Source organism: Anneissia japonica, unplaced genomic scaffold, assembly GCF_011630105.1.
Source record: "Anneissia japonica isolate Jap-2015-1 unplaced genomic scaffold, ASM1163010v1 scaffold8236_len642391_cov169, whole genome shotgun sequence".
Lineage (NCBI taxonomy): Eukaryota > Metazoa > Echinodermata > Crinoidea > Comatulida > Comatulidae > Anneissia > Anneissia japonica.
The window spans coordinates 310952-335686 of NW_022757925.1; the positions used below are offsets into that span (position 1 = coordinate 310952).

At 33.3% G+C, this 24735-nt stretch overlaps 1 protein-coding gene and 1 long non-coding RNA gene across 3 annotated transcripts in view; one reads left to right on the forward strand and one right to left on the reverse strand.

Annotated features, from left to right (window-relative positions):
- LOC117124950 overlaps positions 1 to 11691 on the forward strand; it is a 13782-nt gene extending 2091 nt beyond the window's left edge. The window contains exons 2-3 of the long non-coding RNA XR_004448050.1: positions 8386 to 8513; positions 10348 to 11691. This is a non-coding gene — a long non-coding RNA (uncharacterized LOC117124950). The remainder of the gene's footprint in view (positions 1 to 8385; positions 8514 to 10347) is intronic.
- Positions 1824 to 24735, reverse strand: part of LOC117124948 (procollagen galactosyltransferase 2-like) — a 63051-nt gene continuing 40139 nt past the window's right edge. The window contains exons 4-11 of one of the 2 annotated variants that reach the window (XM_033271287.1): positions 18118 to 18319; positions 17297 to 17416; positions 16624 to 16807; positions 12935 to 13067; positions 12123 to 12250; positions 11702 to 11905; positions 6343 to 6601; positions 2844 to 2981 (exon numbers count right to left, since the gene is read on the reverse strand). In XM_033271287.1, coding sequence (XP_033127178.1) covers positions 6349 to 6601; positions 11702 to 11905; positions 12123 to 12250; positions 12935 to 13067; positions 16624 to 16807; positions 17297 to 17416; positions 18118 to 18319 — 1224 coding nt within the window. In that variant the 3' untranslated portion in view covers positions 2844 to 2981; positions 6343 to 6348. Of the gene's footprint in view, positions 2982 to 6342; positions 6602 to 11701; positions 11906 to 12122; positions 12251 to 12934; positions 13068 to 16623; positions 16808 to 17296; positions 17417 to 18117; positions 18320 to 24735 lie in introns of both variants that reach the window. The other variant, XM_033271288.1, reaches the window with a different exon arrangement.

The window sequence follows — 24735 nt, forward strand, 5'->3', positions numbered from 1 at the left end:
ATGTAATACTGTTAAAAAATACATTCTGTTTGTAATATTAATAGTGAGCATATTATATAGGCTGTCACACAATATTTTCTATAAAAATATAATATATGATATGAAAACACGTTTTAGCACCATTTGTATCTTAACAACTACACACCTGTTTACTACCCTTAGTCTTGTTTTCATGTCAATTGCAATGACAAATGTTAAGTAAAATATTTAAGTTGCCTGTAAATATACAAATAATTCCTGGGCAGGATATTATATCTGGAGCACCAAAGTGTTGAATATTCAATGTATCTGACATCAAAGCCAGTGTAAATATACAGACTAATCAGATTGGCTCTACAAATTACCTATTACAGCAATACAGATTTCTAAATATTAAATTCGCATAATAAAATACAAAAATTTGCCACAGCCAGACTAAAAATTATGTCAAATAAAATAAGCAGTGGTCTTTGACTGAATGTTACATTTGGATTACCAGCTAATATTCAACTATACTGATCTTTTTTTAAATAAACTAGTGAAATAATAAGTGCTAACCAATGGTGAACTTATTATAACAATTCCTTTTAAAAAATACTAACTATGCATTATCATCTCAATAATACCTCAAAACATAATGGTAAGTGATAATGGTAACTTGGATTTGTACGGTGTAAACACCAAGGATAGCCCATAAGTAAAGAGACATATTTCCAGTGGGGTCCTTGTGGTGGTGATTGGGCAGTACTAGCTCATAAGTCTAAAATACATATTTCCAGTGGGGTCCTTCTGGTGGTGATTTAACATGGTGAGACCACTAGTTTTCCAATATGAATATTAAAGTTATACACCTTTGAAGAAAATATTGTAATGCCTAAATTTAAGTTAGTGGGATCACTGGTTGTCCAACTCCAGCAAGAATGTTTCAGTTTTAGTGAAACCACCGTAGTTTATAACTGGTTGTCCAACTCCAGCAACAATGTTGCACAAATTTGGTGAAACCACTGGAGTTTCTAAGTTATTGGACCACTCATTCATACCTCTGGTGAATCCACTGCAGTTTCTAAATTTAACTCCAGCAACAATGTTGTACACCTTGGGTTAAACCATTAGATTTTCAAAATACAATTTATTGGGAACACTGGTTCTCAAATTTGAAATTTAAAGTTACACACTTCTGGTATAACCACAGGTACTACACTGCAAAATCAACATACACGTTGCTCAGATTTGGTGGAACCACCGATTATGCCCAATCTGATATGAATGTCACATAAACTTGGTGTACAGTAACCAAAGGTGGTTGCATGTTTTTGCTGAAAACACTGGTACAGTAATACCATGTTTTTGTGGAACCAAAGATTGTGTCCAATTTAAACACAAATGGTGCACACCTTTGGTGGAACCACTTGTGGATTTAAGATTTAATGTCAACATGAATGTAGTGTACCTTCGTTAGGATCACTGGTATTGTTGTAGTACATTCAACATGAATGTTGCACACCCTTTTTTAAAACTACTGTTAAAGCAAATTCAACATGAATGTTGCAACAACTTGGTTAAACAAATGGTAGTATTCAATGTCAATATGAATATTGATCATTTGTTAGAATCCTTATCCTTGCAAATCAATGTGAATACTGCATAATTTGGTAACAACCGGTACTGGCTACATAAAGTGGTGTTGTTAGTATCACAATGATTCAGAACCTCAAATTCTTGAAAAACTATTATAAATTCATGTAATTAACACTAGGAATGATAAAAAACAGGCAAGAGTTATGTAGAGCATTCTAACAAGCCTTATAAAGTAGTACAAGAAAATAACACAATTTTTAAAATCATAAGTTAGATCTTCCTGTATTTCCAGACAGTACTTGTTTATTAACTAACTAGAATGACAACAAATATTGAAATAAAGGCTTATTTTGTCAGTGACAACTAGTTGTGGCATTTCTAAAAGTTACCATAAATCTTTTAATTAATTGAACCCAGTATTATATTTATGACCCATGCACTATTATTAGCTCACTCACTACCCTATTAACCAATTAACGATCTACTACTCTAATATTAACCCTATAGGGCAACATTTCAATAACCATCAGGAAGGCAAACTTACCAACATTTAAATTTGTGGTGAACACTCCTGATGAATTGATGACTTAGAAGATGACAATTAATAAAGTTGTTTAAAGATGATACAGGTACAACGCATGTAAAGCGTGGATTGCTTATGGTAATCTTTAATTTTCAGTCATTTGTGTGAATTTCTATTAAAGAAAATGTAGTCAGTTATTGATTTTTCAAATACTTGATGTATACTTAAATACAGTGACCAGTATTTCATTGTTACCCACCCAGAATATCAAACAAAAGAAACAATCTAGGGTTTCCATCAGAGCTTTTACAGTACAACCTGTACAACAAGTACACTCACAATTGGTAATGAAAGTCAACCGGTTCCATATCACAGTGAAAATAACATAAAAAAAAAAAACACAGTTATTACGACTTTTTGACAATTAAAAGTAATCATAATAATAGTGTTTCTGATGGTTTGCATAGCAAGTGACTCATTAATAATGATGGTACATGAGGTACCTGCTTCTTCTAATGAAAATCAGAAAATATTTTTGAAAAAATCCATAAATAGCTTAAAACAAATTGTTTATGGTTTCAATAATTAAGTAATAACTTTATAGATTTTTGTTTAAAAAAAAATTGTGATACTTGTCAGGAGCAGTGTGTACTATCATAAATCAGGGTGAATATGCTGGTCGTTTTCTTTCTTCTTGTTTATGTCATCTCTACCTTCTCTGTTTTTTAATTCAAGGCATTCAGCAGAATCGTGTGTGTCACATACACTCTCCCAGAGATTGGAGGCCTCTGTATCACTGAAGTAGTTAGGCTCCCCGTAGTAGTGTGTTGGGTACACCAGTAATGGATGCACTGAAAAAGTTATGAGATCTCTTGGGGAAAACTGATCCTTCCAACCTTTCCTGTAAACACAGAGGGAGCATCTTAGACAAATTCAACAATACTAAATAATACAGAAAAATAGTAGTACAGCAGTAGCAGTAGTAGTAGTAGTAGTAGTAGTAGTAGTAGTAGTGTAGCAGCAATAGTTCTGGTAAGATCAGCAGAGTAGTAGCAGCAGCAATGATAGTAATAATAATTACAGAGACAAGCACTAACACAATGCTATATGCCACTACAAACTACATAATACTACATGTAAAATGACAGGCCTGTGGCTAGCTTTGTGGAGGAGGCAAACACTTAAAAGTAATAATCCAGAGGAGAGGAAATGAGATTTAATAATAGGGAACTTTCGATTTGTGCAATGATGCGACGCTAGAACAGAATCACTTATGTGAACGTCCTACCAGGCGTCCTACATTCTCTGCATATGTAGATTTGGTCAAATTGAATTCTAGGATCCAAGAGACAAGAACTTAACGTTCTTGCATGCGAAGATGACTTTTAGTGACGTTCTATGATCTACCGTCGTGCAATCAAAAGCTCCCTAACAACCACAGCATGGATTATTGCATTTAAATGATTCCACTCAAAAAGAGGATTATGTAATTGTTAGAAATTGTTGAAAGTATAATAATAATGATATGATGATGATGATGATGATGATGATGATGATGATGGTGGTGATGTTTTTTTTATCTGGCTACCCTCATCCATCTTATGTTTATTTGTTCAGTGCTTGAATATTATTATCATTGGTTTGTGTACACTACTCTGTATTGAAAAAGTCACACTTGAATAGAACTAATTGGCAAAATACTAAGTGTAATATGCATTAATTTGTTTGTATCATTACAATTATGACTGTTATAAAATTGTTAGAAATCTAATATTATTAATTATTGTTAATATTATATTATCATTATTGTTAACATCACCCTCTGCATGGTTGGCATTGCTGTAGTTGCTGGCACCACTGTTGTCATTGTCAGCATCACCATAATAATGCATTTAATTTAATGTTATGATACAATATATTACTGTTACAAGCACAAGTATCATAACATTATTTATCTTCATTATGAATAACTGTAAAAATAATTCCATAAATAATGGTCTTGTTTCATTTCAAGAACACATAAAGGAGTTCGGGCTATAGTTGTTCTCAAAGTATATATGTACTGTACATATATTTTGAATATGAAATCCTAAACTATAACAACTTTCATTATCATTAACATTATCATTTATCATTTCTATGACTTCAGGGCCAATGCACTTTCAATATTAAAGCCACATAAAATTTGGACAGTGTCACTGCAGGTGTAGAGGGGTAGAAGCTATAGGCAGCACAAGCATTAGTCACAGTAATAAACAAAGTACTCTATAAAATCATAGATAAAAAATACATTTGCTATTTTCATTTGGGCAATGAATAATGATCTATACATATAATATTATACTGTTATCTGTACAATGATATGCATGAAATCTGGGCTTAGTGTAAAAATATACCAATTCTGGAGGGCCAAGGTTCTATAAAGTATACCTTCTACCTTTTCATTTGATGAATACCAGTTTACAAAATAGTTTAAAACATGGAAATATAACAATGGCAGTATTTATATTCAATTCTAAAACAATTATTTTTACAATAATTTTACAAGATTTTATAAAAACCTAAAGACATTAAAAGACAATAACCTCATAAGCATGTTTTAATATTTTCCTTTTTGTTGGAATTTTTCATCTTGAAAACTATTAGTTTAAGTGCAATGTACAGACAAATAATTCTTTGTATGCTAAGCAAATACTGTACTCTAAAACTGAAATTTTTGTGTATTTTACAAAAATAATAAAAAAGTTTCTGTAAATTCTATGCAAGTATACTCCAAAATTGAAGTTTCTGCTTCTAATGCAAGTTACTCCAAAATCATTACTTATTATCTACTTATTTTTGAGCATGAAACAAGACTTTCAGCATAAATCAATTTATTCCGGAAAAACAAACAACATACAAGCAAAATACAAACACACAAAACAAACTAAAATGTCACAAATGCTGGCCCAGGGGACTCCAACACCAAACCAAATCACTTTCCAAGGAAAACTTATTTCAGGGACTCTATTTTTTGGTATTTCAGAGTGTTGGCCAGAATCCAAAATTGGAGTTTTTGTGCCTGAAACAAACAGTTTGAAATCAGTGTATTTAAGTGTCTTAAAAACTATTAGTACTTGTGTACCATATGCGAAACTCCAATTTTGTACTATACACGTATTACTATACACGTATAATAATTATGCAAAACACAGGATTTGAAATATTTGCATATATTACAAAAAACACCAAAACAATTAGTTTTTTTTCATAGTATGGAGAAAAAAAATTTTAAGAGCACAGTGACATTGCCCAATAACAAACTCTTTAATTTATGAATGTAATTTGGAAAGAAAATGTCATTAGAAACAATCTTTTCTCATTGCAAAACACAAATATACTTGCATTTTAAAATCTTTTAATGTAATTAAAAAAAAGATAAATCAGTCAAGAAAGAAAAAGTTTCACCCAAAATTGACTTGTTAGATAGCACATGGCTTGGCAGTTACACCAATAATGAGAAACTCTTTTCTTGTTGGTAGTGCTTTTTTATTCTGTACTTTACTTTCATAAAACATGCAGAAATTCAGATTTAGGAGTATTTGCATATAGTAGTAAGTTAAAATGTCAAATTCAAGTAACTACATTCATAGCATTTGGAAATTGTTGAACCATTGGTTGATGTATGAACCATAAAGGTAAGTTGGTTGAACATTTACACAATGGTTGAATCACACCATTGAACCATGAAGGTATTATTTGTAACCATCAACAAATATCTGTGGAGCTGATTCAACCAGTGAGATATCGGATAACAATGCAGCTCGATGAACCTGATTTATTGGTTTGGTGGGTTCACAATGTATTAGTCGTGGTGGTGTTAGTAGCACCATAGTTGTGTACCATGGTGACACAAGTTGTACCATGGTGGTATTGGGTGTAATGGCAAAAGCAAGACAAATGAACATGCAGAAAGTCAATAAAAATACAGTCATGCACAAGCACAGATCAGCAGCAAAACCATAAAAGATATTTTATAAACATTTTCACCTTCAATGATAAGCACACAATCTTACATGACAACAAATATTGACAACATTGTCAAGAATTCCATTGGTTGGTACAGTAATAAAAAAATTACATTTTTATAAAACAAAATGAAGCAAAAACAAATTTTTATCAAACAAGGATAATACTATTATGAATTGTACCCCTACTATAAAGCATAAAAGGCTATTGATGATGTGAGAGGGGTAGCTTTTAACCTAGTCACTTTATCTCACCGAATATCATAACTCTGAATGCTCTGGCAAATATAAGTTGGCGCTGTTTCTCCAGTCATTGTCGTTGACTTTCTCTCGGTCCTCCTTAGAAAGACAGAGTGACTTATCTTTTTCGGTACAAACTTGATCCCAGATTGTCGAGGCCTCTGTGTCACTAAAGTAATTGTTATCACCAATGTAGTGAGTGGGGTACATAAGAAGAGGATGAGCGGAGAGTGTGATTAAATTGCGATTAGTAAAATGTGATTTCCAAGCCTCCCTGTAAAAAATTCATAGCAATATGAAATATTAAGATTTGAAGCATACGCCACATGGTGTACTAAATGCTTATAATTTATAATTATTGCCACTTTGTCATGCAAAACTTCAAGACTTATATGAAATATTGCATGTAAAATTGCAATTGCAGTTTAAAGATACGGTCTGTGTTAAATATGGAAAATATCAAAATTTATCAACTTTTCATCACCATAATAGGCAGAAGGAAAACATTTTTTTTTATATGCCTGCTAAATGGTGAAAATCTTCTCCATTCTAATTTTCAATTAAAAGCAAATAATTTGTTTAAACCTACAAAGTAAGATATTTTAAAATTTAATTATCCATTTTTAAGTCAATAGCTCATCACAGACGGCATATCTTTAATATACTATATATCAAGAGAGGCTTGCCATTACAAAACCAACATTCTGGCCTGGTTCTCACGATTTTTGTCACGGATGCTGGTTTTGGCATGGTAAGCATCAATTATGCAAATATTTCATAAGAAACAAGTACATCATTCATCATGATCTTCATCAACCTCAATCTACACAGGTTTTTTTTTTATAGCAAAGATCTTATAATTATAAGATAACGTTCTCCGCAATTTCCGCATGCAAATTCTGTAATAACCCTTGCCCTCTTGCAAAAGTGATTACTTTTTAACTTTGACAGCTTTGACCATACACCTTCTATGGAAACAACTAGGATGCCCTCTCCCAAAAGTGATTACTTTTTTGCCAAATCGACGCTTCTTGTTACACGTAAATCACGGAGAATGCCATCTTGTTTTTTTAAGATCCTTGTTTTATAGCACTTGTAATGCTCTGTCCAGACAATCAAATTTTATTTACCAAAAAACTGCTGTATGCCCATATATAGTCACGATGATGCCTACGGTATGTGATGACAGTAACCAACGTCTGTTGACAAGAGGGCGCCATCTGGCGTCGTGATGACACGACTGTGGTACTCTATATGTTTTTGTCAAATGAAATTTGATAGGCTGGATAGGGCTCAATATACATAAAATAGAATCCATGCAAAGTGAGTTTAGTTGAGTTATGAAAAATATAAAAGTAAAATCATGCCAAAATGAAAAAATAACGTGCTAAAATGGATTTGATGAATGATACCACAGTGAAACTTGTATGGCAATCACCACACAATTACAATACTGTTGTTACAATAGACAGCAGAAGTACAATACTGAAAAAAAATCATGTTGGAATATACCTACATCATAGAACTTTAAATTTATTGTGTCATGTATTTCACATGTTATTGTTGAGCACCGCTATAATTATTAAAACTACTTGCTTTAGAGATAGCTTTCATTGTGTACACTAAATGCATCAGAGATGGTTGCATTGTGTACGTATGCGTACTCCACGCATCAATGCCCCACAGCCCAGTAGCTTAGCTTTAAAATCATCTTTGAAAAACATTTTAGATTATTTGTTCAAATTTTTCACTTTTATGTTGAACCAAAAAACGTAGATAATATTTTACCTGTAATGGTTCATTGGCAATCTGTACACTTCTTCAGACTGAAGCCTGTGCTATAATGGTCTGGTTTGGTCCAGGTTGGACTGGACTGCGCCGCCAACTGTCCTCGATGTTGTAACTGTGGTATGTCTCCGGGGGCCCCGTTCTGCTTGTAATTTTTCCAGCGGCAAATCCTATCCCCTGATGTCTCTGTTGATGCTGTGATCCCTTTTTCTGATGCAGATTCCTTTCCTTTATTTTCCTTCTATCTATGTTGGATTCTTTTCCCCCCAGAGATGTACCACTGTTAAAACATCAAGGACAGTTGGTGGTGCAATCCATTGCAACCTGGACCAAACCAGACCTTTATAACACAGGCTTCAGTCGGAAGAAGTTGGCAGTTTGGCAATGAAACGTTACAGGTAATATATTATCTATGGTTTTTGGTTCAACATAAAAGAAAAAAAATTGACCAAATTTAACTTAACACCAGATGAATTTATTAAACATTTTAGACTATGTATGTGTGAACCAATTTTGAGGGCAGCAGTTATTCAACAGTTTATCATGCATGCAAATGAGTATTTGCTTTCTTTTAGGAACTGTAATCTAAATTGTTCTGGTCAGGCCTCCACAACAGAGTGCTAGTTTGTTTTAGTGTCTAATACAGGTACAGTATATGGGTATACCTCCTATCTGTAGTCTTTATACGTCTCTGCAAGTTTTACACATAGCACCATATCGGCCATTAGCAAAACAATATGAATATTTGTCACTTTTATAAATTATTTTTCAACCATATAATAAATACACTGGCATATTTACTGATTCAGTATCTACCAAGAATTGTAATTTTACACACATTAACATACAAACATATAAATAGCCAGTCTCCTTGCTCAACCAATTCTAATTTCTAAACATAGGATTCTTTAGACATCAATTATGTTGTAAGTCTGTTCGTTTTCAGTTTACAAATATTTTAAGACCATGTTTTTTAAGCACTTTTTTTTTTTTTTAAAGTGTGATCCTTGGGTGATACGGAAAGTATATTTACAACTAATTAGGGGTCATTCACAATTACCAGCACTTTCACAAGTGTACAAACTGTATACTAGTGGGGAGGGATGGACAAACTTGAACTCTTTTACATATGCATGAATTGTGGATTCAAAATAACATGATATATTTAAAATAATACAACAATTTATATAAAACATACATATTTTTGTACCCAAGTACAGTATTTTAGTTGACTTCACAAAAAAATTGAGAACGTCTTTGCAAAATCAACATTTTTTACGTACACTTTCAGAGGCGACAGAGGGGGTTCAAACAAAGAGTACTGTTTGTACACTTGTGAAGATGTTGATAATTGTGAACCCTTAACAAGGCATGTAGCTGCATATTAATCAGTCCGAAATGTCTTCAAAGTGACTGCAGCAAAGTCTGTAATCATTGCCATTTTTTTCATTGCCTTGCGCTCACGGAGGCCCCTGCGCCCACATATGGAACGACTAGCAGCATTGGCAAGTGCAGTACCAACTGTTCCTGAGCAATTGCAGCCATACATCGAATGCTGGTCAGCCCACCCACCTGGCAACCATCTTCGTAGGAAGGCTTGGGTGCAACTAAACAGGCTACGATCAGGCACTGGACGTTTTGCATCCAATATGAAAATGTGGGGCATTGCAGAAAGTGATCTTTGTCCTTGTGGGCACATACAGACTTATGAACATGTTATTAGCGAGTGTGCTGTGATTGGCCCTCTTCGCCCACTATCTGAGATTGACAACCCTCAACTGGTGGAATACCTCACCAACTGCCAATTTTGAACTGATTTGTTGTACATGATGTAGTTTAACATACGAAATAATAATAATTGCCTTGAAGATATGGCACACGGACATGTATATATTTCCTTGTTAACTTGTTAAACACAGATAGATGACACTGTAACGTGGAAAAGCCCACGATGCATGTCACTTGAAATAAGAATGTAGACTGCAGTATTAAACAGTAACAGGATAAAAAGGATTTATGGGAAACAGTTCAAGTCTAGGTTTATAATTGTCCAACATATTTTCAATAGCTTCCACCTCTTTGATGACTTGTTTGATAATGGTGAATGACCTATTATAACATATTTACACCACATTAAATAATACAGGGGCCACGTGCTACAGACTTGTGTCCCGTTACTATCCCCACAGATCCTTGCTAAATAACATATCGATGTTGGTTTTTCTTACATAGATATTACGCAGGGAAAAAGCTACTCTTAAGCTGAGAAATCACTGCATCGTACGACGGTCGTCTGACGCTCCCTCTGAATGTTCAACAACATGACAGAGATTGTTGGTGCTGACTGTTGGTGGCTACCTTTAAAGATAATTGGTTGTGACATCATGGCATTGCATTCTACATAGAATCGCATCGGCTGACGACCGTCTGGTGCAGAGTACCTGGCTGTACACGGATGCGCATTCACAGACACAATTTAGTAGAGAATGTGTGCTATTTTTTTTTCTTGTGTTAACCGGGTATAAGGCATAGTTCAGACAAGGTGGATAAACCTGGCTCAACTCACCGGGTTTATCCACGTGCCAGTCTGAACCAGGTGGCTTATCTCAAGCCAGGCTGTGTTCCTATAGTAACTAGGCCTGGTGCGCCACCGTGTTTAACTTTTCTAAGCTGGGCTTTAATCGTTGCGGGGGGTCTTGCATTGACTTCGGGTGAAGAAATTACCAATCAGCATTCAATTATGTACGCTATGAGTGAGCGTACGTTTCGGGAGCAATGTTTTGAAACACGTTTCCTGGTTACGGTTCATTATTATACAAATTCTCGCATGGCTAAACCCGCTAATCTGAACGCCCGGCAAAGTTAAGCCGGGCTTAACGTTGAGCCGGGCTGAACTCAAGCCTGGCTTTCTCCAAGTCTGAACGTAGCCTTCGTCAACTTGACATTATTTATTGAGAAAATTAACATTAGATTGATAATTTGGCAGAACAGAGAAACATGCAAATTATTGCTCTCTGGTAATATACAGAGTATTATGCTGCTGTACATTGTGCACAAGCAACTTTATACCACAACATCCAACAAGGTACCATTTTATAATCCTGCGTGGAGGGAGAAAACAGAGATAAAGTGCCTTGCCAACAGACTACCATATATTTTAGGATTTACTTAGCATTATTTCATAAAGAACAAAGCATAATTGTCCTGAATTTATGCTGTGTCAACCACTCCAACTCAAATTAGCTGGATTGAGGTTGGGCCACCAAGAGTTACAAGCTAAAGTATAAGATCACAGCGGTGACACCAGCAGGGACAGGGGGCATCCCATCCTTGTTGGATCAAAAATAAACAAAAATAATTTGCCTGTCCAAATAACATTATTTTGATTGCTAATCCCTAATATTGTGGTCTAAAAGGAAAATTTGGACCATACTAAACAATCAAAAATCAAGATCATATCTACTTGCTACTAATTTGCATGATAAAATATACTTTTCAAATAGAAAAAAAAAAAACCAAGATTTATATTCAATTAATCAGAAATCAACATCATACCAAAAATATAAAAATAATGAATGTGACTTACTCTGGATGTTTGTCAAACATAAGCGGTAAGTACTCATCGACAGGAACCATCTTACTCAAAGGATTCTGCTCTACAAGTTTCCTGGCTCCTGATTGGCTTAATATGTAGCCTAGTGTCCAATAGGAATAGCTTGGCCAAAGCAGTATATCAGAACCATTGACCCATGATTCAAGGTCAGGGTTAAGTATTTTGCGTCCCAGGTATCTAGAGTGGGATTACAAATGTTGTTTTCGAAAACTAAATATTGGTACTTTTTATTATTTGAACAATAAAAAACAAAAAAATTAAAAATTATCACATTTTCCCTCATCTCATCTTTTACATGTATGATATGTGATAGTGATAATTCACTGTTAATGTTGCCAATGAATGTGACTAGTGTATTTTATAATAATTGTATCTGCATCATAGTTGAACTTACATCAAATCCCAGGTTATGTCCAATTTTGTAGGTTCGTATAAAAGTTGTTTTAGTTTCATTGTAAAGAAAGCCTCAAACCTAACATCATCTTCCAGCACAATCACCTGTTCGTAATTCTTCTCAACTACCTGTGGACAAAGATATATATATATATATAATATATATAGCAACTTCTAATGTGTGTGCTTTGAAATTATCTTCCAATAAATGACTTGATGCATATACAGTACAACACTGGTAAATTTATTTTGCATGTGAACCTGCAGCCAGTACATACACCATAAATTCTTTTTTTGTGCACAGGACTGGTCGGTTTTCAACAGGGTCCCTCTTAGGCATTCCTTATACGAATTGAACCCAGTGTTTTGTCACTGAACAAAAATTACCGCTGGAGGCTGATCCACCAATGAAACTCATTTGTACCTATAATTTTGAAACCGTGTTATATAAGAAATGTTGTAAGGCATGTTGCATTGTGGGATGTGTGGTCAAATCATCAGTCGGTCAGGGCATTCCCCGATTTATTATTCAGGTCCTTGACAGAGGTGCAATGCTGACGCAGATTTTTATATTTGTTCACCACCTGTCTAGTGGTGAACTGAAACCCCATCTCTGCAATTGTTTGCAATTAATTATTGGTATTCTGCATCTAGTCATGCTTGAATAAGCTGCACTCTCCTCGGTGACCTTGACTGTCAGTGATAATTTTTTCTTTTTCTTTAGTTTCTTTCAGAACTGGATTTTGTTTCACTTAATTAACCAATTGTTTATCCTTTTGTGAGTTTTTTTTTTTTGAAACTGGAAATACATACATCAACCCATATCTTGTAATGGCTAAGGAAGCAGCCAATCTCTCCCTTGGTCAGGATTCTTTCATGGTACGGGTCCTTGTATCCATCCAGCATGTCAATTCCCATTTCTTTCAGTTTGTCATCTGTTAGTTGTCTGAAATAATACATAGGAAATATTAATTTAAAATGGATTATTTGCACACTAACTTATACATGTGTAATAGTCACGTGTGCATTTGGGAAATAAGTTCTTTGGAAGTAAATTCAAATTATATCATTATTTACCTTATAGCATTTAATCACATAACTGAAATGCACAATAATGTTTAATTGAAAACAAACAAATATAAGTTCAAATTTAGGAACAATATAAAGATAAGAAATATAAAGCTCCCAAATGAAAAAATATCCTAAACATTAAACTATACAAATAATACATTAAACTATACAAATAATATATAATTAGTTTCAATATATTAAATTACACAATAAAACAGCCTGTAGACTGAATACATCAAAAGGACAATACAAAGTAGACAAATTGAATAATAAAATGAAAAACTGCAACAAATAGTCTACATTTAACAATAAATTGCGGTAGGTCTGTCTCACGTTGAAACCAACCAAAAGCATAAGCTGAACAAAGAGTAAGCATTGATACTTGTTTATAAGGTCAAAAATTGTAAAGGCTTTAGCAAAACCTGACAAGGTGTTTATTCATACATGCAACCAAATTTCAGTAATTTTGATGGAAATATCCCACAAAGTGTCTAAAAGGCCATTTTAAATTACTATTCCAAGAAGGGCTTTTTGAAAGCATTATACTGTCATAGCAAATTCAACATCAGAATCTTATTTCCACCTCATACACAATACACAATATAATACAAGCATGAATATACATAATATGAGTATGGGAGGAGGTGTTGTGACAAAATGAGTCTTGTGGTACACCAGGTCAATTTGATATATTCAAGAAAACATATCTGAACTGATATTTTTGACAAAAATGGGTTCGTCAATGTTTCTGTTTCTGAAGTTTACTATGTATATTTCATGGTAGCAAAAGTTCTGAGTTGAGTTAACTACAGTAAGGTAAACATGTTTTTGAGGCACATTTTTGTGAAGATATTTTTCAGAATTGATAGAAAAACCAACACAAAATTTATCAGTTATCTTCAGAGGCAATTTTCTCTTAAGTATGTTTTTAGACATCTGAACTCGGGCTCCAGAGAAATTTTTTTTTTTTATGTTGTAGAACTGATTTTTCTAAGACAAAAAAAAGAGTTTGATCAAAAACTGAGAAACGGTGAATGAGAATTTTGAATATTTAAAAACTGGGGGAAAAAGGTGTAAAAATGAGCAGTTACGCCCCTTTTCCCCCCAGTTTTTAAATATTCAAAAATCTGTATCTCGTTCACCGTTCCGCAGTTTTTCGCCAAACATTTTTTTAGAAAAATCAGTTCTACAACATATCAACATTTTTTTTTCCTCCTTTAAAATGATCTTACTTCAGTTTTACTGAAATTATGAACATGATTTAAAGACCAAAATAAAGCTTATATAGTCATCCATTTAAATATATCAACTAATTTTTCATTTTTTTGTACCACAAGACTCAATGTGTCAGAACAGCTCACAGTTATTCATGCAATGCAAAACTACATTTAATAAGCTATAGCCCCTCCCCTGATACAGAAATTGATTTACATATCGGATATAATTAAAAAAGTACATTATGATATATAAAAAATAAAAACAATAACAACAATAACCATTGATTTGGATGCATTACTCCTAGTGTGCATCCTTTACAATAATCGCACGCGCTGTTGATGATGTTAATATTTTAAAATTTGTCCGACCTCATTAATGACATCCAATGCAGGAAGGAAATATAAAAAATTTGATAAACGTGAATCAATTAATACTTATGGGAAATCGTTCGATGAAAAAATATTTTCAAAAAATGGGAAGAAAACCTTCATCTATAGTGTAGCAAAGAGATGAAAAAAAACCCCATTTTTTGACTGGACTAGAGAAGGGAGTGCAGCGTAAAATTTAAAAGAATAGCCTAAAATTGATAGATTAATATATGTGAACTAAAATATATTAAAAAATATGTAATCCATACTAGTATAATATGTGCTCAAATTGCATAAATCTTAAAAAATTTCCTTCAGTTTTTCCCTACTTGGGTAACTCCAAAACTGACTGCATACCATTCAGCTTACATGATGGATCGCCACTGTTTATTTTTTTCCTCAAATAAATTCCCCTCTAAATGACTGTAAACAAATCTAATAGAAGCAACATCATTCTCAGAACATTCTAATAATGTTCTACTCCTGTAGAATTACATATTTTCTGTTTCAGATCGAGAAGTCTGTTATGGTCACGCAGTTCCACATTTACAGTGCAAGTAAGTGCCGTTTATTTGATTATATATGTATCCACTTTACACAAGATAAAATAAACACCGTCCTTGAATAAACGCCTTCCTCGAATTAACGTCCTTCAAAAACCCTTCTCAACAATAAATGCCCAGATGCGTTCAAACATTCAAATAAATACGGATACATTAACCCTTTGAAGTCGCGGTCCGTATACTATACGGACCAATTTTCTGTCGCAGGAAGCACGCTCTGTATACAGTACGGAGTGACGTTTAACGCTGCTACCCTCTATTTAATGAGTCATTTTGAGGATTTCCCTATTGTTGCTGCAACTGGATGTGCAGAAGCATTCAAAATTTCCAAAAGAAAGCAGTCATTTAGCGTCAGTGACGTGCTTACGCTTATTTTAGCAGACGATGAGAGTGGGGATGAAAATATCAATCTCGGTGAAGATATATATTATTCTGCAGTGAGTAATGACGATTCAGGTGATGATGACACCACTGCTAGTAGTGTATTAACTGACATAAGCCCTAGGTTTAGCTCTAAGCACGAGGAGGAAGTGCTTAGTTTATGGGTAAAAAAATACCCCTTTAGGCCCCTGAATTGCAATTTTTGGGCACTTGACCTTTGACCTAGGTCAAAAAGGTCAAAAATATTTAAATTTGTTGAGACTCATGCGCATGTATTCCATCCAGCAAACAAAACATCATTTGCTAATTTCAAGGGTCATAATAATTACCCTTTTTCTAACACAAATACCCAAATGGAGCCCAATATTTACATCGGACTTCGATATAAAAAATATTTTTATATTTGTGTTTTATATAAAAACACAAATATTTTTTTCCTGTAGAAAACAACATATTCTACATAATATGTAACATTCATGAACATAGGAATTTTTTTCTTGACGTTTACAAAGGGTTTTTGGGTAAAAAAATACCTTTTTTAGGTCCTTGAATTTCAATTTTTGGGCACTTGACCTTTGACCTAGGTCAAAAGGTAAAAAAAAATTGCTATTTTTCGGAAGCCTAAAACATATTACACAACAATCAAACCATCATTTATTGAAAGTTGCAGTCATAAAAATGTATTTTACGTTTTTCATAAACCTATTAACAACCCCTTAATAGGATTCAGTGACTTGGGAAAAGTCATTTGGGACTTCAAAGGGTTAAAGGTACTTAATTGGACACAAAATGACTTACAATAACAGTTCTATATACTTTCTGAATATATTGTGATTGTGTTCTTGTTGTTGGATGATAGCAGATAAAGCATAAATGCATTGAAACAACTTCTGGTACTTACTTTCCATCTACTGCATCTAAGATGGTATAATTTAGTGACAATTCATGAAGGGATTTAATCATTCGCTCTCTTCTCTTCGGCCTACGTTTCAAGTTGATCAAATAGATCTCATCAACTCCTAACTTAGTCAACGGCTTAAAAGGTGGGCTAATATAATTAGACAAAGGCATTGGCTCATGATCAACTGAAAAATAAAGAATAGGTTGCAGTGTCATAAACTATTATTCTACTACATATTTTTTGATAACTTTTACAGACAGTTGTCTCATTATTTTATGTGTAATTTGAAATTATTGAAATTGATGTAAAATTAAGTTTGCTCCAGCATACATCTACAAATTAAAAACATAAACACAGAAATGATAATGGTGTGACAACAATGACAATAAAATACATATATATTGTAAACCAATTTTTTGTAAATCTAATGTTATTAGAATTAAAAGTACATCCAGAATAAAATTTGTTAAATACTGTAATATCAAGAATTTCAAAATATATATAATAACAACTTTCACAATGTGAAGAAAGTGTCAATATTTTGCAACTTTATTATTACTTACTAATGATGAAAATGGTGATGACGACAATGGTGATGATAATGATGGTACTAATGTTAAGATAAATATTTAAAATAATGAACAAATCTTGTTAATTGATTAATGCTACTAACCCATAACCTCTATCCGCTGGAATATCATCTGTTCTTGATCTTCTTCTAGAGTATTTGTAACACCAGCTGGGGTTGATAGACTGCCAAAGAATACTGCATTTATCACATACATAGGAATGACTACGGATACAATTTTGAAGCAAGTTAAGAAATTAATGTTTCTTTTATGCCAATTACTGTCACTCAGCAATTAAATGACCATAAATTTATTAAATTGTCCAACTTTCATTCACACAGTGGACTTCTACCCTCCTCCATTTCATGCATGGATCCAGACCTTCACACCTTTCGCTGTTGTGAAGGTCTAGGTGAGAAATATAAATTTAAAATATAGACCTGAAGCAAATGGAAACTAACTGACCGGTGATAATGGCACCTAATCAGTTCATATATTTTGTATTATTAGAAAAAAAGTTAAAAAAAATCCCTCAGATCGTCCGACCGACCGATAGAATGGTTAACTCCTTTGCACCCCACCCAGTGGACCTGCTCCCTTGGACAGTCAGGGAGAGCTATAGATCTGCACCTGCTTCCACAATTCTGAGGAAGTCTACAAACTCCAGGATTTAATAAATTTATGGTTAGCCTTTACAGTGCTAAGTTCTCTTGTCATTCATATGTTTTTATACTTAGACTAACATAGCTATGCTTGTTTAGAAATATTATTGGGAACTGAACTATGGTATGGTTTTGTTTCATTTGGCAACATTTATCAAAATTATCAATGAATGCATCAATGTAGTTTACTTTCATGTTTACTCATGACAATGTTAACATTTTAAAAATTCTATTTTGTATAGTGAATCAAAATATGAACGTACATGCTTTACGTGCGGAGTAGGCAAATATCAGCATGTCATCTAGGTCTCCATCATATTCCGGAGACGGTGTGTATTGAAGATCGAGGGATACCTGTCGTTGCAAGTCAACCATATATGTTGAATGTATCATAGGAACTTGAAAGATGCCAGATATGTTACGCTCCAAAATTTCTGAATACTCTGGTGTTCTTCGATAGTAACCCTAAGAGAATAAGGATATAAAAATATCTATCTTTATATGACTTTATTATGCTTTGGCCTTCCATTTTTTCTGGAGGTTGACATTGTATTTTTATATGAACATTATTGAGTGATATACTACAAGCTTACTGCTATAGTCTGGTTGTTTTGCCAATGTCCCCCGATAAGAAGGCCGAGTCCTCAACCTAAGTGGGAACCTAAGTGGGAGGGGCCAAGAAAAAAGTTAAAGCAGTTTTAGTGAGACTTCATTTTTATTCAAATTTCAATGATTTTCTATGTCAGAAGCCAACGATAAGAGAATTTTGTAAGCACAGACCTACAAATGTTGTCATCTTTGTGAAAAAAATGCCTGAAATCCATAAGGAAGTATCTAGGAGATCCAGGAGCAACCTTAGACCCATGATAAGATGTAGGTGAAGGGATACAATGGGAAGGATCTGATGTATTCTAGCATGTAAATGGTCAATTTTATCATCATTTCGAGGGTATTTAGTGCAACAAGTTGGTTATTTGTTTGGTTTTTTTATGAGAGATTCTTGCTCAAAGGAAAAGGAAAATCACCAAATCAAACAATTTAAGATATGAAAGATGTTAGATTCTTTGAGTAGTAAGAATCCTGAAGTTTAAGCATCTAGTGCCTAGGAAAAAATGGAACTAATTTTGGGCATTTTAAGTTGTTTTCAAGCATTGTAAAGTTAAATTTACCCAATGGGAAGATCCACTACAACGGCTTTAACCTTATTTCCCCAACAAGGATTTGAAAAGGAGCTTTTACCATGTTAAAGAGGACGCTTGTTAAATCAACATTTGTTGATGACCTAAAACGACCATACTATTACAAGAAAGAGTTGAAGAACTGCCCTTTACAAACATTGTAAGAATTTCAAGCTCCTTAAAAAAAAAAAAAAAAAAAAAAAAAATTTAAATTCTCAAGATTTGTATTGCTGATGCTTGGAAAAACTTTTTTAGGTTTCATCTTTATTCAGGTTTTCATGTCATATTTTCTATTCAGAAGTCAAGGAAGATTGTACATGATAAAACTTACTGATCGGTAATGATTGTTCCACCTAATGCACACCTATCTATCCTACATCAACTTTTAAAATTCATGATCTTTTATAATGCTGAAACCTTCCCAGGTATAGTATAAGTTTCTACATAAGTTTTCAAGTTAGGTGGTCAATATTGATACAAGTTAGCTTTACAGTTCAGAACAAACACTTCAGGGTGATGACTCTAGGTTTAGTACCAATTTAGTTTGGAAGCTAATTCCTACAAACCTAAATAGTAGACATTACAATACACCTCATTATATGCATTCTCCGGGTTAATTTAGCTTTTGTTATAGTAGGATCTGAACACAATTAATTCTTATTTTAAGGACTCTGACATTTGCCTTAATACCCATCTGTGATAGAATACCAGATTTGAGAGATTTCTTGATAGCTAAAATATAAATAAATCCATAAATATTTAAAAATTATTATCAACAATGGAATGGAATTCCATTCAGCTTTTCACAAAGTTAGAAAATGCTTTTTAATCTCAGTAGTTGTTTGAATTTTGAATGCATTTGAGTTGGAATAAAGGTGACGAAAGAGAATATAATCAACAGCGGAACGCGATATTAGTGAAACAAGTTCAACTGTAGGTCAACATCACATCCGGCCAAGAATGAGACCTCGGAACAAAGATTAAAGAGCGATGTTCAAACACCTACTGTAATGCAACAAGTTCACACAAAACCCCACATAAATAATAGTTTTCAAAAAGTTACATTTACCCTTGGACTATTTACTTGCTATTTATTTACTTCTTTATTTATTTATTTTCTTCAGCGCTACGATCTTGATGTAGCAGCACTATATAAATACAAAGTAAAGTATGTATGTATCAATATACAAGATATTGTTGTTCCAATTTACTGCTAGAAATTCATTAAAATTCGTACATCAGTCACATATAATGTCAAATAAATAAAGAAAAACAAATTAAATTTCTTGTCCCATAATGAATCATGCAGTACAAGTTTCTTCTAAAAAATATCTTTGAATTAAAAACCTTGTAATTTTTGGTACAGTTTTAAAGTTACTATTAGACTATCATTGTTTTATTTATTTCCTCTTTGAGGCTATAGAAATATAATGTCCCTCCAATTAAAGACATCTCCAATTAAAGACCGCTTTTTTGCAGGCCCGTATGAATGCCTATCTTTATCATTAGTTGTTCCCCTCCAATTGAAGACTACCCTCTATTTAGAGACCAAGGACCATAATTTTGGTTAACCCATAAATATAATAAATTTTGTTATGATATCAATCATACAAATATTATCCAACGCACATCAAAAGATGATATTTTGCATACATTAAATACTGACAATGTTACTAATATTTTAAGTTGAGTAGATCGAGTACAGGTCTACCCAACTTCCCTTGTCCAGCTACCAAGAGATGTTTTAGTATGAATAAAAACAGCATCCATCCATTCTAAAACATGTAAACATTTAATGTATTATATTATTAAAATTTCCATCTAAATGTAGTGGAAAACAATGGACAGCTTGGCAATTTCTTCATGATTTTTGTGTGGGAGTTTTTTATTTACATTGAATTGATAAAAACATTAGAGGAAGAATATGTACTTTCTGTACATGTTTTTATTTCAGAATTATAGTTGGTTGTATCTATGATTATGAATGTAGATTACCTGTTCTATATTAATCAGAAACAAATCAAGTGAGTTTTTCTGGTTATTACTTTTGTAATTTTACAAATTTATTTGTTAAAGATAAATTTGCTTTCTTTTATATTTACATTTTAATGTATTAAAAAAAAATAAATAAAACTTGATTATTATGTTGTACTTTTTTTTCTAGATATAGATTGTTCATTATAAATTTTGTCAATTTTTCCAAATAATTTTCCTATCCCCTGAGCTGAAAAGACAAGGTAACTGTGAAAATAATAATTATCACCATAAAATTTACACTGGATTTTTATCTCTTTTAATTATGTCTATCATGTTAGGCTTACTTTAATGAGCCAAGTTCATCGAAACACAATCGAATACCATTTATTCATTGAAACAAACAGTTTAATTATAAAAAGGAATGTAAATTAGGAGTCAATACTTCCTTCTAAAATTTACTTTAGCCATGTAGGATTTTTTTCAGAAAAAATGGCTCCTTCAACTTCTATTTGCCATATTGTCCTCAGACTATGGATAATTGTGTATTATTAGATTGTTGTTTACAATTTTAGTATTTTTTTTTTTGTTAGTACCTGTTGTTATTTGGTAGCAAAATTGTATTGTGAATATATCTTATAATAGTAAAAGTAATCATGCCAGAAAGAATGCTTCTATGGATCTACAAATAGTTGGAACTACAGAATTACTGTATAATAATCTTTGAAAGTACTGTAAGGGATTTTCATTCAAATTTGGTACCTTTCTGTTCCATACTGTAATCTCATAACAAAGGCACCACTAAAACCTAAACACCATTATCATACAACTGAAAAGCTTTTGTAATCAAGGGGTACAAACAGACCTCTGTCATACAACTGACACAAATCCAGTTGGTTGCTTTCTGATTCTAGTTCTACCTTACATTCAAGCATCGAACAAGAAAATAACGTACTTGAATATGAGGGGCAATGGCAGATCCAATATAATGGGCACAGTTTGTGCCTGCTTGGTGCTTGTAGTCACTACTCAGTTTGGATCCACTTTAGTTAATTATATATGAAATGATGTGATATTATTAGTAGTGCTAGCAATGTCATTTCAATGTGCAGTAAAAATTGCCCCGGTAAAAATGGCCCTGGTAAAAATGGCCCCAGTAAAAATGGTCTGAAATGACAGGTAGGTAAAAATGGCAATCAATAATAAATTCTGTATTAAAACTGATTTTTTTAAAATTATTATACGCATTTTTTTAAAACTGAAATAATTTGGTTTTTAAAAAGAATCTAACATCAAATAAATTGCCATTTATATTTTTGTTTTTGCAGGAATTACTTATTGATTCAATTCTTGCTATTTTAGTATTTAAATATTTAAAGATTTCAAATAAAAAAAGACATTTCTATTAGTTTAATTTTTTCATTGGGGTCATTTTTACCTACTTGTCATTTGGGGCCATTTTTACCGGGGTCATTTTTACAGGGGCCATTACTACCGGGGCTATTTTTACAGGGGCCATTTTTTCCTACATTCCATTTCAACATTGACAGTTGATGATATTAAATTTGGTATACTGGAATTAATTCTAACAAAGCAGTCACATATAAGTAATTCAATTATACATAAATACACACCAATCATACAGTTAAATACACAACAGACTTGAAGCACATTGTGAATAAATTTAGGTGAGAATTAAAAACTAGTCTTGACTAATCATGACAGAGGTAAATTGAGATAATTTTGCTAAGCTAGCAGGCCTAAATTGAAGGAGACAATAGAACAGTATGTAACCACCATATCTAGTGGAAAGTCTTTTCTCTTTTTCTGCTCCAATACTTAACTATGTATCTTATCCTTTATTTGAATGTCATTCACTACTGAAAAATACTTGTTACACAATTGTTAATGGGCCAATAGGAATGCAAAGGAACAGCTTGGTACAAAAATCAGAATGATGAATAAAATTTGGACTCTATACACATTTTTGCATGAGGTGATCTGTTTGTATCAATTCAATGGTGCTATTATTTGTTTTCTAATTGTTGGAAAACTAGAGGTATGTCACATTGTTTTCTTCCATTTAGACCTCTAGTGTAAATCTCACACTTGCCTTTAATACAAGGGTTCAACTTAAAAGTTTGCAGGTGACAAGAAAATTACAATGATGTGATATATTAACTTTATTATTATGACCACAATTGGTTTTGGTTTTGTAATATATACAATGGAGCAATGATTGTACTATCACCTTGCACTAACAACAATAATGAAAACAATGCTTTTATAATCTTGTAGTCAGTAGGTGTACCCAAGTGATCCAAGGAGGTGTCTCACACCTTATCTTTAATAGGGTTCACCTTAAAAGTTTGCTGGTGACAAGAAAATGACAAATATAGAAGATGTAACACATTTACAGTATGTTGGTTTGGTGTCTAGCTGAAATATAATAATAAATTGCATTTTGCATGCATTTTTTAACTAAATATTTGACACAAAATTTCCTGTGTCATTTTTTGCCCAGTGGCTCTATGGTCACCATGAAAGCTGTGGTGCTAGAGGAACCTGTGGTCTGGACTAAGTACACGATATGCAAGGAGTTTTTGTATAAAAGCATTCTTGGTTCATAATTGAAGCCCACAGTCAATACCTAGGAATGCATAAAATCTTTCAATTTCGTAAGTTTAAACGTCATTTTCTCGTATTTGCAGAAGTTCTGACGGTCGAACTTTTTTTTGGTGCTTTTAAATATTATTATAATAATTATCATAATGAGTAAAAGTATTCGGAAAATTTCGGAACGGGACTGAACGTTAGGATTTTCACCCCATGGCCTAATACAACCTGTCAAAAAAAAACAAAGAAAATCTAGCTCACAGCCACAGTGGGCTGGTTTTGCCAGCGTCCACTGCCCGCAGGCTCTGCGTCCAAAAAGAGGACTGTCTGTGATCGGTAACTGTACATGACAGAATGGCAGGAATGGCTGGAATGCCTGGTAGCTGCCACTGTAACTTCTTAAAAATGATAAAAAAAATAGTTATGGCAGAGATGGCAGGATAACAGTAGTATGTTATACCCCTGTAGAATGTCCGGGATGGATATTAGCAGCTTCTTTAACTTTAACTTGTCATAGAAAAGTAGGAATGACAGCTGACCTACTTTAGAATGACAGGGACGATTGGTACAAGCTTCTGTACCTTCAACATGATAAAAATGCGGGGATTACACACATGTCAGGGTAGCTACTACAGTACATTGGAGTGGAGTTGAATAGCTTATTGGATGCTTGCCATCTAACCTAGTCCTGGGTTCAATTCCTGTCACAGCGACTACAAAAGATTCCACACCCTAGGTCTCAATAAGAGAGAGTTTATAAGCATTGTTCCATCCTAATTGCCCTGTCACACCCTGACGATTTAGCCAGTGTATACCGACATATGAAAAAAATGGCAAATATGCTGGCGTACGTCGAATAAGTTATTGGTAAGTTTCGCATAAGTTAAGAGCACGCTGCCAGAGTATGGCTTGTACGTTCCGCATACGCAGGGCCGTAAGTTGTAGGTAAGTTAAGCGATCATTGACACGAGTTACTTGTAAGTTACTCAAAAGTCAAAACGCATTTCTAACCTATGAGTAACATGCTTTGAACTTATATGTAACTTATAACGAACTTATCTCGAACGCATATTGAACATGTTTCTAACTTACAGTTATCATATAAATGGCGTA